This window comes from Piliocolobus tephrosceles, chromosome 1 (assembly GCF_002776525.5).
Source record: "Piliocolobus tephrosceles isolate RC106 chromosome 1, ASM277652v3, whole genome shotgun sequence".
In the NCBI taxonomy this organism is placed as follows: domain Eukaryota; kingdom Metazoa; phylum Chordata; class Mammalia; order Primates; family Cercopithecidae; genus Piliocolobus; species Piliocolobus tephrosceles.
In genome coordinates, this window is record NC_045434.1 from 137264211 (window position 1) to 137283143 (window position 18933).

The 18933-nt window shown below is 41.2% G+C and overlaps 1 protein-coding gene across 2 annotated transcripts in view; it reads left to right on the forward strand.

Annotated features, from left to right (window-relative positions):
- The window catches only part of LPAR3 (lysophosphatidic acid receptor 3), an 83343-nt gene that overhangs the window by 13360 nt on the left and 51050 nt on the right, over positions 1-18933 (forward strand). The window contains exon 2 of one of the 2 annotated variants that reach the window (XM_023207388.3): positions 14918-15674. In XM_023207388.3, the coding sequence (XP_023063156.1) occupies positions 14939-15674 (736 nt within the window). In that variant the 5' untranslated portion in view covers positions 14918-14938. Of the gene's footprint in view, positions 1-14917; positions 15679-18933 lie in introns of those variants that run through there. The other variant, XM_023207397.2, reaches the window with a different exon arrangement.

Genomic DNA, 18933 nt, shown 5'->3' on the forward strand with positions numbered 1-18933 from the left:
CACATCTGAAGGGTGTGGAAAGTGGGTACTCCTTGGGGGAGAATGAACGTGGCCCTTTCCGGGCCAAACTGTGGCTTCCCTGGCACTACAATTCCTTATAAACTTGATAGACTTCTAGTCAGTTCCACAGGTCAGTTACCACATCCAGATCCCACTCTGGGTCAAGCTCTTAAGCATGACTTATTTTTCAGCTTCTGTGCTTGGCTCATCTCTCTGCCTCTCTTCAGTAGTGTGTACTCTAGGGTCCTCTGAAAGATGGACTTGGGTGGGAAAATGCACTAATACTCTGATCATTACTACAGACCTGCCTGGCATTGTCCCTTGCAACAGTTTACTGAGAGGTCTTTAAGATAGGCTGAGAGTGGTAATACTATTTTCTGCAGTTTGGAGCTACACGTGCAATTGACTTTTCTGATTCTCCAAGGCCCTCTGTTTCTGGACACTGTCCATTCCTTTCCACCTTTGCTTACATACTTGCAAACAAGTCTTGCCTGAGCTCATCTCTTTCTTGTCTAGCTTGCGAAAAGCTGCAAGGAGCAGCCAAAACAAGCTCATGTTCTGTTTCTGTTCAAGCGATTCTCCTGCCTCAGCCTACCAAGTAGCTGACATTACAGGCATGTGTCACTACGCCCAGCTAATTTTGGAAGATGGGGTTTCTGCATGTTGGTCAGGCTAGTCTCAAACTCCCGACCTCAGACAATCCTCCCGCCTTGGCCTCCCAAAGTGCTGGGATTACAGGCATGAGCCACTGCGCCCAGCCCATGGTGATGTTTTGATACATGTACTATATAGTGATCAGATTGATCAGATCACAGTTTATAAATTGCTATAAACATTTCTGAGTGTTTATTCTGAATTTCTATACTTATTTTCTTGTTGATGGAAATTAGTCCATGGACTACGTGGATTTAGGCTGCCCAAAGGCTTTTCCCTGCTGAGTGTTCAAAGTGGATCACAGGCCTGTTTATGTTCCAACTTGCAGGTAGGGAAAGGAGCACGGAGGAGGGCACCTTCATCGTTTTGGCGCTGACCTGGCAGCAGCACACTTCATTTATGCTCACGTTCCAGTGGCAAGAACCTAGTCACACAGCCACCCTAGCTGCAAGGAGGCTGGAAAATCGAGTGTCCAGTTGGGCATCCTGGTGCCCAGCTTATAAAACCCATTACTCTGTAAGAAAAGGAAAACATGGGCTGGGTGCAGTGGCTCATGCCTGTAATCCCAGCATTTTGGGAGGCTGACGCAGGTGTATCACAAGGCCAGGAGTTTGAGACCATCCTGGCTAACATGGTGAAACCCTGTCTCTATGAAAAATACAAAAAATTAGCCGGGCATGGTGGCGGGCGCCTGTAGTCCCAGCTACTCAGGAGACTGAGGCAGGAGAATGGCATGAACCCAGGAGGCGGAGCTTGCAGTGAGCCATGATCATGCCACTGCACTGCAGCCTGGGTGACAGAGCGAGACTCCATCTCACAAAAAAAAAGAAAAAAAAAGAAAAGGAAAATGTGATTTAGCAATCTATCCTGCAGAATATAAAGCGAAATAATAATACATAGAAATAATTACAAAAGAAGTCACAGGGCAATATGCAATTATGGGCAAATGAGTTAGAACAGCTGTGAGTTTAGTGTCATACCATCCATTGCAGGAACTTCTTAGAAATGGAGCCTGGGGTCCTGCAGCTACTTTAATGTAGCCTGAGTAGCCTTCTTTGAGGCCAGAGGTTAACCATGCAAAGTTCAAGTGAGAAGAGGCTAAGAACCATTCTCAGTGGGAAAGTTCAGAAACCAAATACCTAGGTTTAGAGCCGAGTTTGAATTCACAAAGCTATGTCCAGAGTGATTGGTCAGGAGCAGATTCAAAGGCCGGGAACACTATAGTAGTCAGGACTTAAATGGGGCCTTAGGGAAAGGGGCTTCAGCAGTCTACCCTGAGCCCAAGAAAAACACCAGAGAAAGGGAGAGCGAAGGGTCCTAGCCAGTGTAGTTTGGATGGAGGCTTTCCAGTTCCAAACCATCCTGCCAACTTGCCAATGCTTTATTACAAACAACCCCGGGGTCCTGAAGTCATCATGATTTTATCCTCTATGTTAAAATCCTGGTGTTTAAAGTTGAAACTTTTTTCGTTATGGTGGCCCCACTATCTTCCAACAGCTGAGCTGAGGTAGGTTGAAAATTCATTTGAGAGTGCATACATGTTGCCCTCATGGTGCCTTTCTTCTTGTTTTAGCTCCAAGGCACATTGGGTTCCTGACATGCAAGTGGTAGCTTAGCATGAAAGAGAGGGCGTGAGAGGTGTCGGGGCTTGTGGTGGTTATTTGGGGTCATCCATATAGAGGAAATAATTTAAGCATTAATATTTTTCGTAGAAGAGAATTTAAAGGGAAAAGAAGACAGGGCTGAGAACCAAGTCTAGAAGTGTCTACAATTCAAGTCTGGTGGAAAAACAGGAGACAGGAATACTGAAGACATTGGGAAAAACCAGGAGAGGCAAGTCATTGAGGCAGCAGGAGGGGAGTTTGAAGAAGGGAATAACTGTTGTCAACTTCCACAGTGAAACCAAAGAAAAAAAAGGCTGTAAACAGAAGATTTAGGAATTATTCAATCAAATTGAATACTTTTAAAAAATTTTATGTCAGATTCTGTTTGTGGTTCAAAAATCAAAGAGACAGAAGGATATCAGCCCTGCTCCTAACAAGTTTAGAAGTGAGGTAAGTCAAATATTTAATAAAATATGTTGAATGTCATGTGAGGTTGTATTTCTCAGCCTTTTTTTTTTCAAGAATACTCTATACTTGGCTTACTTTTTCTGTATCATCCTAACATTGTTCAACACAATTGTCATCAGGTTTCCAAATCCCCTTGTAACCAACTAACTGAAAGTAACCAACTAACTAACATGTGGACTAGAGATTTGTTGTGCATCTACTTACTGCATGCCACTGTACTGGACATGAGGGGCACAATCGTGAGTAAGAAACTGTTCTTTTCCTTAAGAAGCTCATGGTCTGGTGATAAAGGCTGACACACAGGCAGAGAATGCGTATACAGTGCAACGTCTGGGGACTCCCCACCCCACCCCATGGCTGAGAGTCCGAATCTAGTAAATAAAAAATCCGCTTTAGGAGCATCATGTAATGTGTAAAAATTCCAGTTGTGAAGATTAGAGAGGTTCCAAAGTTGAGGATTGCCGCTGATCTTCCCCAAGCATGTTTGTATTCAGATTGGGAGGAGCAGGTGAAGGAGCAGAAGTTAAGAATGCTACAATGAGATGAGGGTGTGGAATATGGAAGAGCTTATTCCTGAGCCCCCTTCTCTGTGCTCTGAGACTCCAAGCTGCTTTGTCTACTTAGGGACTATGTCTGACTTATGTCCCCAGGGTCTAAAGATCATCTGCTGTGATAGTAGTTCCTCTAAGGCTGCAGGCAACAGAGCTTTTCTGAGAGCAACACTTACCCAGCATCCCCCATGTCTGGCCAGTCACTGGAAACACCACTGTGTAGGATAAACCATCGTGCACACCTAAGTGCAGCTCTGTAGCTACATTTGCATTGCTTTTGCCTTGCATCTGGCTGCAGCGTCCTCTTGGGCTCAGGTTGTCATTACCTTACCCCTTGCCAGACATCATAAGAAAAGTCTATTGCTTCCTTCTCTGTAGTGTCTAAATTCAAACATGGCTAATCCTTAGAATTAAAATGTAAAAAATTAAAATGTAAAAGCATGTATGAAATTTCCATGGTGCACAAGGCCGGAATGCAGTTAGAGTTGGAACTGATTCTGATTGACACTGAAGGACATTTGTGAGGAAGACTCCAGTATGCAGTAAACCATGGGTAGATCACTCATTTATTGAATCGCTTACTGTCTGCAGAGAAATGTACTAGGGTTTTGGTATTTGTGAGGGGACACTGGGGACATCAAAAGAATTGTGCTACTGGTCCATGCCCTTGGGAATGGGATGTATTCCCCTTTCTTTCTCTGAGAGTTGTTTTATTTGTAATTAGGAAATATGTACTAGATCATTCTAAAATATTTAAGAAAATCCATAACGTGTATGACTTTTCAAATGGCAGTAGAAAAGAGGTGATATAGTCAACCTAGTAACTGGAGTGACGGGGAGGGGATACGATTTACAGAGTGAGGGCAGAGATCGTAGAAACCAGCAAGAGATGGTACAGTGTCCCCAAGCTGGAAACAGCAAGGAGTGGTTAGCACCTCTCAACCTGAAAGCTAGAGGAGGGAGAAGGGGAGGCTACCCGTATATAGAGGGATGCCTGACAGTGGTTAACCCAGCCAACCTACAGCAACCTGGAGGGGAGGAGGCAGGAAAAATCAGTATCTCAATCTCACTCTCCTCCCACCTTCCAGTCTCTTGCTGTGCCTGTCATTGGCAGAAGCTGGAAAGCAAGGAAGCATCTCTAAGGGCCAGCCCTGTAGGATACAGGGTAGGGAAGGGAGCTGGAGGATGCATGTGTTGAGATTAGGCACCGCATTCAAATGTGCATTATATTCATTTACATGATCTGGCTCCCTTTACTACCAGACAGACATGGGGCAGGAGAGGGAGGCAGGCAGGAGAGGAGGGGTATGAGGTATGAGCCTTCCTCTCCAGTGATGGATGCTGCTTCCTGACCAAGGCATAGCATTCTCAAGGAGCCCCTCTGGCTTGTTTGTTTAGCAGTAACAGTGCTCTTCTATAGTATCTTTGAAGCTTTGATTAGAAGAAGTGTTTCCCACTACAGCTGCAAGCTTTAAAAATATTATTTTCCTTCCTATGTAGAGTTTGAGGATTCAGACAGGCACTAACCTGGGTGTGTATGATCTCCAGAAGCAAGAAGGAGTTGCTGTAAGTCACTGTTAACCTGTTGCTGGCAACAGGATTATTTGGAACAAACCATGTGGAGCAAGAGACTCCTGAGTATCCTTCTCAGGACAGGAGATGGGAGACAGGTCATGAAATGGAGTGAGAAAGGGAATACATTCCCACAGTTGGATTAGGACAGACAATTTAAACCAAAATTTTGTCTGTTGTGAATTTTACAATGTAAAGAAGTAGAATTTCCTTTTCATGGGGATTTGCCTTAGTTCATTTTCTGATGCTATAAAACAGAATACCAAAGACTGGGTAATTTATAAAGAAAAGTAATGTATTTCTCAGAGTCTGGAGACAGGGAAGTCCAAGAGCCTGGCACTGGCATCTGGCAAGGGCCATCCCATGGTGGAAGGGTGGAAGGGAGAAGTGAGCATGCGAGACAGAGAGGAAATCTGGCCAAACTCATTCTTTTTAATCAGGAACCCACTCCTGTGATAACAAATCCACTCTCACAGTAACAGTGTTAATCCATTAATCTACCTCTTAAAAGTCCTACCTCTCAACACTGCTGCACTGGGGATTAAGTTTCCAACACATGAACTCTGGGGGACATATTTATACCATAGTGGAAGTCATTGGTATAAACAAGCACTTTGAAATGTCTCAAAATATGTTTTGTGTATGACAAGGTCCTTTGTATAAGAAGAATATCTCTTTCAGCTATGAATGTTCACACTTTAAAATCTTAACATTCTCAGCCAAGCACGATGGCTCGCATCTGTAATCCTAGCACTTTGGGAGGCCAAGACAGGTGGATCATCTGAGATCAGGAGTTTGAGACCAATCTGGCCAACATATGAAACCCCATCTCTGCTAAAAATGCAAAACCTAGCCAGGCGTGGTGGCAGGTGCCTGTAGTCCCAGCCACGCAGGAGGCTGAGGCAGGAGAATAGCTTGAACCTGGGAGGCGGAGGTTGCAGTGAGCCAATATCGCGCCACTGCACTCCAGCCTGGGTGACAGAGTAAGACTCCATCTCAACAACAACAACAACAAAAATTGATATTCTCAACCCCTTCAAACAGTAAAGCTACTGAAATGTGATTATACAATGGTCTAAGGATTATTTGCTGTATAACAGACCATGTCCAGTTATATTATGTATAAATAATATTAATTTTAAGCATTTTGATTAGCATATTTTACTTTTCCTGTCCTTTTATGAGTCAAGGGACAAAATGTATTGGTCATCTTTCTAGCCTAATGAGTTAGACAAATATTAAAATTTTATAATATATAAAGCAAACACAAGTAAATATTTGTGTTACGTTTGGATAAACTAAGTCAAGGAATTTGCTGATCACATAAAATTCATCTGTCACCTCTTTTATTTAGTTCAATTCTGTATGTTTTCATGTTTCCTGTTTAATGAAGATGCTTAAGACAGTCTTCCGCCATCAGGAACATCAGGGGAACAATATCTTTGATTCTAGTTGTTTATTAAACAAGTCCTAGGGTAGAAGCTGTGTATATATACCAAGGCCTTCTGTAAACCCCACTTGATTGAATCGGGAGAGAACAGGAGGTGATCCCCATGATGTGCCACGAACTGTCCTCCCTCCCTAAAGGGCTCCGAAACTTGCACTGACACAAGAACCTGTTTATTCTGCTAAGCTCAGGCTGCAGTTTTCCCTGCGTGTCGCCATCTCTAAACTGAAGATGATCTGAGATGCTTAAGCTTTGCATTTGTATTAAGTAGTTTTCCAGGCACACCCATTGTACGCTTGCCTGTCTGTGGCTTCTCCTCTTGGAACCTCTGCTGACCAGTACTAGACTTTGTTGCTACGTGAAACAGGATCTAGATCAGAGCAATTTTAGGTGTCCGAGTTTAAGATTTGTTCTAAAGAGGCCCGGCGCCATGGCTCATGCCTGTAATGCCAGCACTTTGGGAGGCTGAGGCGGGCAGATCACTTGAGGTCAGGAGTTCTAGACCAATCTGGCCAACATGGTGAAACCTCGTCTCTACTGAAAATACAAGAATTAGCTGAGCGTGGTGGCAGGCGCCTGTAATCCCAGCTACTCCAGAGGCTGAAGCAGGAGAATCACTTGAACCTGGGAGGTGGAGGCTACAGTGAGCAGAGATCGTGCCGCTGCACTCCAGCTGGGTGACAGAGCAGAGACTCCTCTCAAAAAAAAAAAAAATGTTCAAAAGAAACAGAGTAACCAAACTTTAGCAACGCTGAGGGGTTAGCTTTCTCAAGAGAAATGATCTAGAGAATAAAGATACATAAACTGAGTTGTAACCCTACCCTCAACAAGCACCCCTAAAATAAACATATTCGCTTTATCCAAGAATATCAGAGGCATCTCATTCTGTTACAGACAATATCTGTTTAAATTTAATCTTGAACAAATTGCCACTCCTCTGTTTATTTTACCATATCAAAGAGTAAAGTAACTGCTCATGAAACATAGGGGCTTTATTTATTTTAAAATTACTGTAGTGTTGTAGAGTCAACCACATGCCTCCTCTTTAAAAATTATTTTTAATATTTGTTTATTTACAGAGCAGTCTTCTATATACAGAAAAATTGAACAGATAGTACAGAGAGTTCCTATATTATACCCCCTCCCACACACAGTATCCCTTATTATTAATTCTTACATTACTGTGGTATATTTGTTACAATTAATGAACTGATAGGGATATGGTACTATTAACTAAAATCTGTACTTTAGATTTCCTTAGTTCTTACCCCTGTCCTTTCGGTGTTCCAGGATCCCACCCAGGATACATATTCTATTTAATCATTATGTCTCCTTAGGCTCCTCTTGGCTCTGACAATTTTTCAGATTTTCCTTGTTTTTGGTGATCTTGGCAGTTTTGAGGAGTACTGGTCAGAAACGTTGTAGAATGTTCCCCAACTGCGATTTATCTGATGTTTTTCTCATGATTAGCCTGAGGTTAGGGGTTTTTGGGAGGAAGATCAGAGTAAACTGTGATTTACTCTCTCATCTTCATCATGAAGTAACACATCTTACCAAGATTACAGACTAGCAACATGACTTAGCACTGTTGATGTTGACCTTGATCATCTGGCTGAAGTAGTGTTTGTCAAGTTTCTCTGCTGAGACGTCACTAACCCTGCTATCCCCTGCCCCATTTCCATACTTTGCTCTTTGGAAGGAGGTCCCTATGTACAGCCTACATATAAAGGAGCTATGCTCCCCCTCCTTTACAGTGGAATATCTATATTATTTATTTGGTATTCTTCTGCCTGGGAGATTTGTCCTATCTTTCCATTTATTATTTTATTCAATTATTTATTTATGTCAGTATGGACTCATGGATGTTTATTTATACTTGGGGTTATAATCCAATACTACTTTATTTTGTTGCTTGGATTGTTCTAGCTTTGGCCATTGGGTCCCTCTTTTGATGTATTATTCAAAGAGGAATCTTTGTTTCTGGTGTTCATACTAATAGGGAGAGGTCTCTGTTGTGAGACTGTCCTTCAGAATGACCCTGTATGGTCTGCTTAGTTGAGCTGCTTTTTTGGAGGTAGGGAACCCACTCCCTATACCTCTCAGCTTGCAGGACTTGGAGCCAAGTATACCCAGAGGAATGAATGGGTTGTGAGACCCAAACTGGAGAATATACAGAAGCATAAAGTAATAATGCTCAATTTGGGTAAAGGTTAGGGGGCATATAGGCATGAGTGCACAAGCATACTTCATTTAATTCTACATTTAAGAAGTATTTACTGAGTGCCTAATGTGTGCTGGGCATTGTTGCAGGCACCATAACAACATACATTCTTTGCCTTCCTAAGCATACCTTCATCAAAAACAAGGAAAATCTGAAAAACTGTCACACCCAAGAGGAGCCTAAGGAGACATAATGACTAAATAGAAGTTGGGGGAGGTAGATTGTAACACAAGTAGGTAGTTGAGGTAGGGAGAAATGCTGTGGAGAAAAATAAAGCAGGGTAAATGGCTTAAGGGCAGCAGCAGGTGGAGGCATGGGGTGGTCTTTAGAGAGTGGCAGGGAAGGGATCTCTGAGGAAATGAATTTGAGCAGGAATGAGGTAGAGAAATGAGCCCCCTGGGTAGCTTGGGGAAATGGCTTCTGGGCAGAGGGAATGGCACGTGCAAAGGCCTTGAAACTAATGGCTAAAATGAACCTCCAGGATTTCATGTGGATTTAAATCTTCCGTGCTATCCTGATTTTGCCATTAACATGAATTATTAAAAGGAATTCAGTGAACAGATGTGATTGCTTACCCAGGATTTGTTGCTAGAGTACCAACTAACCTAACATCCAACTCCCATCTGGATAGGGTTTCCTAAGAGGAGAGGACTGGTCTGCATTTGTGAACCATAGAGAAAGAAGATATGCACAGTATTGACTAACCATGTCTTTGATGTAGCATACTTCTTCCTAGGAGGAAGAAGAGATTGTTATCTCTTCTTGTCTGGTAAGATGTAGCTAGAAATAAAAGCTGCTTGAGTGGTTTTCAAATGTCTTAATTTTCATAATTGTTTCCACATTCTGGGCTGGCTGGACATTTTTTCAGGGAAGCAAGTTTGGAGGAGTCTAAATGAAAGCTTTGCTCATGAAGTTTTCATTTGGATTCCACATATAGACTTTCTAAACCATCATTTTATGAAGTCTTAAATTACTGAAGTTTGAAGTTGTGGTAATTGCTCCAAAGTTTAGCATCTTTTGTTTCTAGGTTAGAACTATCAAACCCTCTAAACCTTTAGTATAAAAACAAACAAACAAAGAACAGCTTGGGATTTGACAGAAGTAAAGTTGAGCAATGTTAACCTGGTCCTGAAATTGACCATATTGTATCCTACTTACCATAAAAATTGAAAACATATTTTCAGAAAAGTGTCTTTTCTGCCCTTCTTAGGGTTATTTAAGAAATAAAAAGAAAAGGCCAAAGGCTATTTAGAATGCCCCCTGTTTTTTATAGTATGGGGCAGTCTTTTAATGTGATTTGATCAGGTCATTCTATTTTGGTAATTCTATAACTCTTGTAAGTATAAATATAGTACTTGGTTCTGTCTAGCATTTCACATGCCTGTGGAGAGAAAGTATAGTGTTGCAGATAAGAATGAAGGCTGTAGAAGGAGGCTGCCTGAATGGAATCCAGGGTCTCCCACTCCTAGTTGTGTGACCTTAAGCAAGGGTGCTTCAGTTTTCTCAGACGCATAATGGGTGTAATAATAGTATCTACATCTTTGTTAGAAGGATACCATGAGATAATCCATGTAAAATGCTTAGTTCAGCACCTGCCACCGATAAGCACTCAAATATTAATAATGAAAAATAGTAATAATAAAGTAGAGATATTATGTACCTGAAAACACTTAGTTAATAGGCAACAGAGCTCGCTAATTGTCATATTTAGTGATTGATGCATAGGTCAGCAAAGGCATTTCACAGAACCTTTTCATTTTAGATGTGGAAAAAGATAGTGTAGGACAGAGATTCATTCATTCATTCAATAAATACTGATCTCGTAGATATGAGCATAATAGGCAGGTTCCCTGCTCTGCTGAAGTGGAACGGTCTAGGGGTGGGAGATGGACAATAAATTCTTAAACACAAAGGAAAATACTGGGTCACAAGCAACTGAGTAGCTCTGATGGAGGTAAACAAGGGCTCTCTGAGATTGAGAGCTATGGAGCTATCTTGAATTGGTCAGAAAAGTATCTTTGCGGAGGGGACATTTAGGCTAGGACTGAAGTAACTGATTAATTTGTTGAAAATCACAGAATCATGTTTTAAAGGTTAAGGGAGGCCAAGAGATAATAATAAATCAGTCATTTGTTATCAGCTTGCTAAAAGTTTTTGGTAATTTCTAGCTAAGACAAGATGGTAATCTGTAGATGATATGTGCTGGGGAGACCTGTGGTGATGGCATTAGGAAATATTTTAGAGGAGAACTGGCAAAAGCTACATCCTGGTGTGGTTAGGGGTTTAGCAAGTCAAGTTTTGGTTATGTGAAGATTAAGTAGAAAACTATTTTATTTTTGTTGTCACTGAAAAACCCTAAAGTGTTCTGTGCTCGTAAGAATAAACTGAATATATGCAAATCTTTGAGGCTTTTCCTTTGAACATTAATTTTCATTTTTCAAAGCTATAATTGTAGAAGGAAGATAGAATACATTAAGTAGAATATATGCTCCTAACTAAAAGTCTTGATTTACTTATTACAGAAAATGTGGTAAGAATTTTTTTAAAATGACTTGCAGTTCCACCATTCTAAACTATTTACATTTCGAGATTTTTTCATTATCTTTTTCTATATAGTCAACACACATACATTTTTGTTACGTGTATTGTGTATTAAAGTAATGGCATGGGCTTTTTCTTGTATTACCACAGCTTCACAATGGGTATGTTTTTCATGGACTGTATAGTATTCCATCCTGTGGAATCTTTTTCACCAATTTCCTATATGAAGTGTTTTTTGTCTCATTGCCTGTTTCTATCAAAAGTAGGATCTGGAGCCAGGGTACAGTGCTGCTTAGTGGGAGTTCTGGCTAATCATAGTTTTTCTGTGATATCTCAACTTTGTAAGACAAAATTGCTTTGCCGTCTCAGGGCAATTTTTGCTAAAAACATGTCTTAAACTGTTTTGGTTTTGACAAGGGACAGTTGAATTTGAAGATTTCTGAAGTGAAAATCATTGAGGTTTTAGTGCTTGATATAATTAAAAATTTGACCACATGTAAGAAATAAAACTAAAATTGTAAGATCCTTCAAAATAAAATTAGGAAAATTTGAGCAGTATTTTTGTAGTGTCTTAATTCCACTGTCTTTGTGACATATTCATCTTTATATTTCTAATAAATTAGTCAAAGATAATATAACTTTTAAATTAGAAATATGTATGTAACATAGTAACATGTAGCAAAGTAAAAACATACATTACTTTTAACTAGAAAAGACACATAATAATTGTATTATTAAAATTTCCCATGTGGTGTCTTAGTCTATTCCTGTTGCAATAAATATACTTTAGGTAATTAATAAATAACAGAAATTTATTGCTCACTATTCTGGAAGCTAGGAGGTCCAAGATCGAAGCATCAGCAGATTTGGTGTCTGGTGAGGGCCTGGTCTCTCCTTCCAGAAGGAGGCAAATGCTGTGTCCTTGAATGGTGGTGTGGCAAAAAGGGTCTCACGAGTTCCCTCAGGCCTCTAATAAGGGCACTAATCCCATTCATTTCCCAATTACTATCTATTAATAACTATTATATTGTATATCATAATTAATTATAGATTATATAATATATAATGTGTATAATTATTATATATGATTATATATAATATACAATATATCATATATTATAATTATTAGTTATATATGATTATATAATATACAATATAATATGTAATTGTATTTATAATTGTTATATATGATTATATATAATATATATCATTATATATTATAATTAATTACTATATTATATTATATATTATATATTATTATATACATAATATATGTTGTATATTATTATATAACATAATATATATAATTATATATTATATTTATTATATTATGTATCTGTTAATAATGAATAACTATTAATATCACTGCAGTTAGGGTTAGGTATCAACATGAATTTTGGAGGCACACAAACATTCAAACCATAGCAAGTGGTTCTCGGATTGTCTTGAATTTCTGTATACTTTCAACATGGTTGAAAGCTGTATTTCTCTTTAAATATTTAAATTGTATTTCACTAGAATAACACCTTGTATTTAACGCTCATATGCTGCTGGTAAAATTAAAAATATGATCTCTCAGGCTGGGTGTGGTGGCTTATGCTTGTAATCTCAGCACTTTGGGAGGCCGAGGCGGGCGGATCACCTGAGATCAGGAGTTCGAGACTAGCCTGGCTAACATGGTGAAACCCCATCTCTACTAAAAACACAAAAAGTAGCCGGGCATGTTGGCACACACCTGTAGTTCCAGCTCCTCAGGAGGCTGAGGCAGGAGAATTGCTTGAACCCGGGAGGCAGAGGTTGCAGTGAGCTGAGATTACACCACTGCACTCCAGCCTGGGTAACAGAGCGAGACTCCATCTTGGAAAAAAAAAATACTGTCTCTCGTCTCTCTGAAGTGCAGTTTGACAAGATATATCAGAAACCCTTAAATAGATTTATATCCTTTACTTCAATTTGAAATCTGTGGGTTATTCCTAAAGAAACAGTTGTCTAGGTATATAAAGATTAATGTGCAAGAATGCAGCCTTGCTTATAAAAGTGAAATACAGGAAGCAACCCTAATATCCAGTGTTTAGGGTTAGTTAAATAAGGTGTGGCCTATTCATATAATAGAATATTTTGAAGCTATTAAAATTATACTGTCTGTATTTTTAATTTGGGAAAAGTATGATATAGTATAAATATATGATATATGAATTTATTTGTTATTTACAGTTAAATATTGGTGACTGCTAAAGAGAGTAATTTTTATTTCATCATTATGAAAATTGAGTCTTCCTTTCTTGTCATTGGAGGATACTGGAACCATTTGTCTTTTGAGACTACTCCCAGTTTTTTTTTTTTTAAAGCATATAAAATGATATTTGCCTCCCATTTGCTATGACTGAAAAGCAATATCTAATTTATGTAAAAGTATCATTATACCATTAAAATATAAATTTAAAAGAAGACTGAGATACATTTCTATTTTGTACTACTTAATATTGTTATCTGGTCTTCTTGATTCTGGTTGTGGTATTAGGTTTCAGAATTTTCAGGAACTTTAAAATCTGGGGACTTCTACTAAGCTTTTACTGTCACAGCTCCCAGAGGGCTGCTCAGTCCCTCTGCCGACTAAATGTCTGGTTCTCCAGGGAATAAGCTGCAGCCTCATTCTCAGTGAGGGAGCAGATGGTCATTCTTCCCAGAAGCTAGAACCCTGACGAGCCCAGTCTTCTTCCGTAGGACCGTTCATGGCTGTGACCAGACCACTGTGAGGCAGAACACGTGGTTTTCCCCACCACATGTAGACAGAGGGGCATCCGTGGGGCCTCCGCCCAGTCCTTCCTTGGCCAGGATCCCTCATTTTTGGGATTCAAGAGATTTTTTACTGAGAGGATTAGTGTCTTCCCTATCTGCCTGATGTCCCAGATTGGGGTCTTCTTTCAGACAAGTGTCCCAAGGACATGTCCTCACTTAATGGATTATGTTCTCACATCCACATTGAGCTGGAGATCTGCCCCAATTCCAAATCTCAGTCTTGCCTATGGAAGCCTGATCCTCCACCACCTGCCGTGTTGAGGAATACTGGAAAATCCAGTGAGCAAGTTCACATTGGTACAGTTTGGGTTAGGAGACTATAAGGAAGAAGTGAACAAAAGGTAAGGAAGGAGGGTACTGGGACCAAAGTTTCCATCCCTGCATCATATAGCTAATACATGAATATCAGAGTTGTTTCTTGAAACCAAAAGATGGCAAAAGGAGGATCAGGAGTGGAATCAGAAGTTGTAGAAAATTGGTCTTTTGGGGAATCTATTTGGTTATGTGAATGGTAATTCAACTCCTATTATCTTGGGAAGAATGTACCTGGAATTACCAACCTGCCATTGATTAATGAACATATCCATAAATAACTAATGAACTGAGAGCCAGGAGAAGGCATTAACATAATGTGTTGTCATTGTTACCAGTGCAGAGTGGATATTGCAGGGCTCAGCACATTTGCCCTGTTGATGCCTCCGTGATCATTCATTCATTCATTCATTCAGCCAGCCAGCCAGCCAACCCATCAATAATTACCCACCATGAGGCAGACAAAGCAACTGAATCCTAGGGTTATAATGGTGAACAAAATAGAGATATGCCCTCCTAACCTGAACTGCCTAGTCTGGAAAACAAACAATTAAAATGTGAGCTAAATGCTGTGGTAGGAGGTCAGGGGCTATGTCCTGGAGCAAAGGACATTTGCACTGAGACCTGACACTTCAAGTCTTCAACTCCCTTGATGGGAGTTAGCCAGAAGAGGCTTAGAAATAGCAATTGATGGTTTAGTGACTGATTTTACAAATGATATTTGTTTCTTCTTTAAATTTCTTTCTAGGATGTTCACTTCTTCTCCACAATGAATGAGTGTCACTATGATAAGCACATGGACTTTTTTTATAATAGGAGCAACACTGATACTGTCGATGACTGGACAGGAACAAAGCTTGTGATTGTTTTGTGTGTGGGGTCGTTTTTCTGCCTGTTTATTTTTTTTTCTAATTCTCTGGTCATTGCGGCAGTGATCAAAAACAGAAAGTTTCATTTCCCCTTCTACTACCTGTTGGCTAATTTAGCTGCTGCAGATTTCTTCGCTGGAATTGCCTATGTATTCCTGATGTTTAACACAGGCCCAGTTTCAAAAACTTTGACTGTCAACCGCTGGTTTCTCCGCCAGGGGCTTCTGGACACTAGCTTGACTGCTTCCCTGACCAACTTGCTGGTTATTGCCGTGGAGAGGCACGTGTCAATCATGAGGATGCGGGTCCATAGCAACCTGACCAAAAGGAGGGTGACGCTGCTCATTTTGCTTGTCTGGGCCATCGCCATTTTTATGGGGTCGGTCCCCACACTGGGCTGGAATTGCCTCTGCAACATCTCTGCCTGCTCTTCCCTGGCTCCCATTTACAGCAGGAGTTACCTTGTTTTCTGGACAGTGTCCAACCTCATGGCCTTCTTCATCATGGTTGTGGTGTACCTGCGGATCTACATGTATGTCAAGAGGAAAACCAATGTCTTGTCTCCACATACAAGTGGGTCCATCAGCCGCCGGAGGACACCGGTGAAGCTAATGAAGACGGTGATGACTGTCTTAGGTGGGTAAGAAAAAGCCATCATTCCCATTCATTTAGCAAATCTTTACTGAGCATCTACGGTGTACCAGGCACTTACTAGGCAGTAACAATGCAGCAGTGAACAGGAACGGACATAAATCGCCACCCACCTGGAGCTTACACTCTAATAAGGAAAGATAAAATAAGTATTCTAATGGGGGTAAACAAAATAAGTAAAATAAGATGAGTCTCCTGTGGGAAAATGAATCAGGGAAGGAAGGAAAACTAAAGCAGGGAAGGGGGTTGAGGAGCGCTAAGCTAAGCAGGTATCATTTGCACTTTAAAAAAGTGTGGTGAGGGATGCCTGGAAGATGGCTTTTGAGCAGAAGTGTGAAGGCAGTCAGGGAGTGAACCATACTGGTGTCTGGAAAAGAGTGTTCCAGGTGGGAGAAGCAGTAGGCACAGGAGCCCTGACCAGCAAGGAAGCCACTGTGGCTGCAGGGATCAAGCAGGGGGAGTAGGAGAAGATGAGATCAGGGAGCTGATGAGGTAGGGCGTGGACTACTCAGATAATGTAGGGTCACGTGGTTATAAGGACTTAAGCTTTTCATTTTTTTTCTTTTTTCTTTTTTTGCCAGAGCCTTACTCACTCTGTCACCCAGGCTGGAGTGCGGTGGCGCCATCTCAGCTCACTGCAACCTCCACCTCCCGGGTTCAAGCGATTCTCCTGCCTCAGCCTCCCAAGTAGCTGGGATTATAGGCAGTGCACCGTCATGCCCGGCTAGTTTTTGTATTTTTAGTAGAGATGGGGTTTCTCCATGTTGGCCGGGCTGGTCTCAAGTGAGATGAGAAGCTATGGGAAGGTTTTAAACAAGGGAGTGACATGATCTGACTTATATTTTAATGGTATCTCTCTGGCTACTGTTTTAAGAAACTGCTATAGTGAGGCAATAGCAAAAACAGGAAAATTGTTTAACCTACTTATGCCTGGTGTTCCATTATTGGAATGGGAGTTATTTATATCCTACTGCTCAAGGTCATTGCCAAGTTCTGATTTTTCACACACACAAAAAAATTTGCAACCTCTGGCATAAATGGGTTAATAGAGTATTTCAGTACTTGGAAGAGATCACCATTGCCAGATGGTAGTTGAAGGTGATGGTCAGATTCTGTTTTTTTGTTTTTTGTTTGAGACAGGGCCTGGCTCTGTCATCCAGGCTATAGTGCGGTGGCACGATCTCAGCTCACTGCAACCTCTGCTTCCTGGCCTGAAGTGATCCTTCTACCTCAGCCTCCCAAGTAGCTGGGATTACAGGCCTGTGCCACCAGGCCCGGCTAATTTTTATAATTTTTGTAGAGACAGGGTTTCACCATGTTGCCCAGGCTAATGTCGAACTCCTGAGCTCAAGCCATCTGCCTGCCTCAGCCTCCCACAGTGCTGGGGTTACAGGTGTGAGCCACCGCACCTGGCCAGATTCCGGATATTTTTTAAAGGAGTTACTGATGGGTAAGGTAGAAGGGAAGATGAGAAGTGGAGGAGAAGATGAGGAATGTCATTAACCAAGATGAGGAAGACTGAGGAGGAAGAGGTTTGGGGGAAGATCAGGAGTTTGGTTTTGGACAAGCTAAATTTAGGAACTTATTAGACATCCAAGGGGTGTGGCAATTTTATTGAGTAGACAGTTGGATGTTTGACTCAGGAATTCAAGATTTAGGTCTGGGCTGGAGATGTACATTTGAGAGTCCTGGGGGGAAAGTGGTGTTTTAAATCACAGGATCGCATGAGCTCACCGTGAACGTGAATGTGGATATGAAGGAGAGGAGGACCAAGGATGGAGCCACAGGGCAGGCCCTCCAGTGTAAGGAGGTCAGAGGTAAGGGGCAGCCAGCAAAGGAGCCCTAGAAGAGGTGGAAAACCCAGGAGACTCTGGGGAACTAGAAGCAAGAGAAGAAGGCAGTCGAGGAGAGGAAGCATTAGCAGTGTACTAACACTGAGTGTACCCCTGAGAGGTAGCGTAAGACCAGGTGTTGCTGGCCTTACTAAAGTGGTGGACTTGTGCTGATCTTGAGATCATCAAATTTGGTATAGCCAAGAGCCTGATTGGAGTAAAATTAAGAAAGAAAAAAAGAGCTGGGCAACATGGTGAAACCCCATCTCTACAAAAAATACTAAAATTAGCTGGCCATGGTGGTGCGTGCCTGTAGTCCCAGCTACTCGGGTGGCTGAGGTGGGAGAATCGCTTGAACCTGGGAGGCTGAGGTTGAATGAGCTGTAATCGCACCACTGCACTCCAACCTGAACAACAGAGCAACAGCCTGTCTTAAGAAACAAAAACAAAACCAAAAAAAGAAAAGAAAAAAAAGGGAGGAGAGAAAGGCTGTGAGCCCTGTACCAAGAAGACATGTGGTTTCGTAGAATTTTCCCTTTGTTTTATTTTTTCTGAAGTAGGGGGCCTATTGCCCCACCTCCCCAGTTCTGATTCTGGGTTACAGGTAGAATTTGTAATGCGCAGGCAAGCAAGAACTTCTGTGGTTTCACAGACCTTGTCTTGTAAAGCATAGAGGGCATTTCTCACTGTGTGTGTGGCTGCGGCAATGGGGACTGTTGCTGAGAGAGGTTTGGGAGTACATTTCTGTCTCTACTCCTTATGAGAAGGAATTATAAAATGAATTAGCAGGTAGCAGTTCGTAGTGGAGGATACAGAGTATGTGTGGTGTGGTATATAAACCTTCACAGTGCCTCTAGGTCCTGAAACTGCTGGTAAGATTTGGAGGTCAGCAGACAGAGTGTGATAGTTAAAATAATTTCAAACTGAGGATTTATTAACAAATATTTATATAGTGCTTAATATGTGCCATACATTGTCCTAAGTGGTTTTACAAACATTAACTTATTTAATTCTCATGGAAACCCTGTGAGATAGGTACTACTATTATACCCGTTTACCAGATGGAGAAACTGAGAGTTGAAGCAGTGTGTCCGGTCTCTCAGCTGTTAACCAACTCACTGTGCAGCTGGCTTCCAGAGTTCACATGTTTACCACCATACTCTGTGGCTACTTTTGATTTATTTGGACTTCTTACTGCTCATCTTTTTGTCCTGTTTTCTGCTTTAACACTGTTGACACTTTGATAAGAAAATGGACAAGAACAAGAAAGAGAGGGTTCACATAATTCAGCATTTCCACTCGAGCTGGAGAAGATACTGATGTTTTTGATAAAGAACGGACTTTGGTATTTACAGATAGTGTCAATGAACTGTGCTGCTGTCCCTGCTTAACTTGCAGGCATAATCATTTGC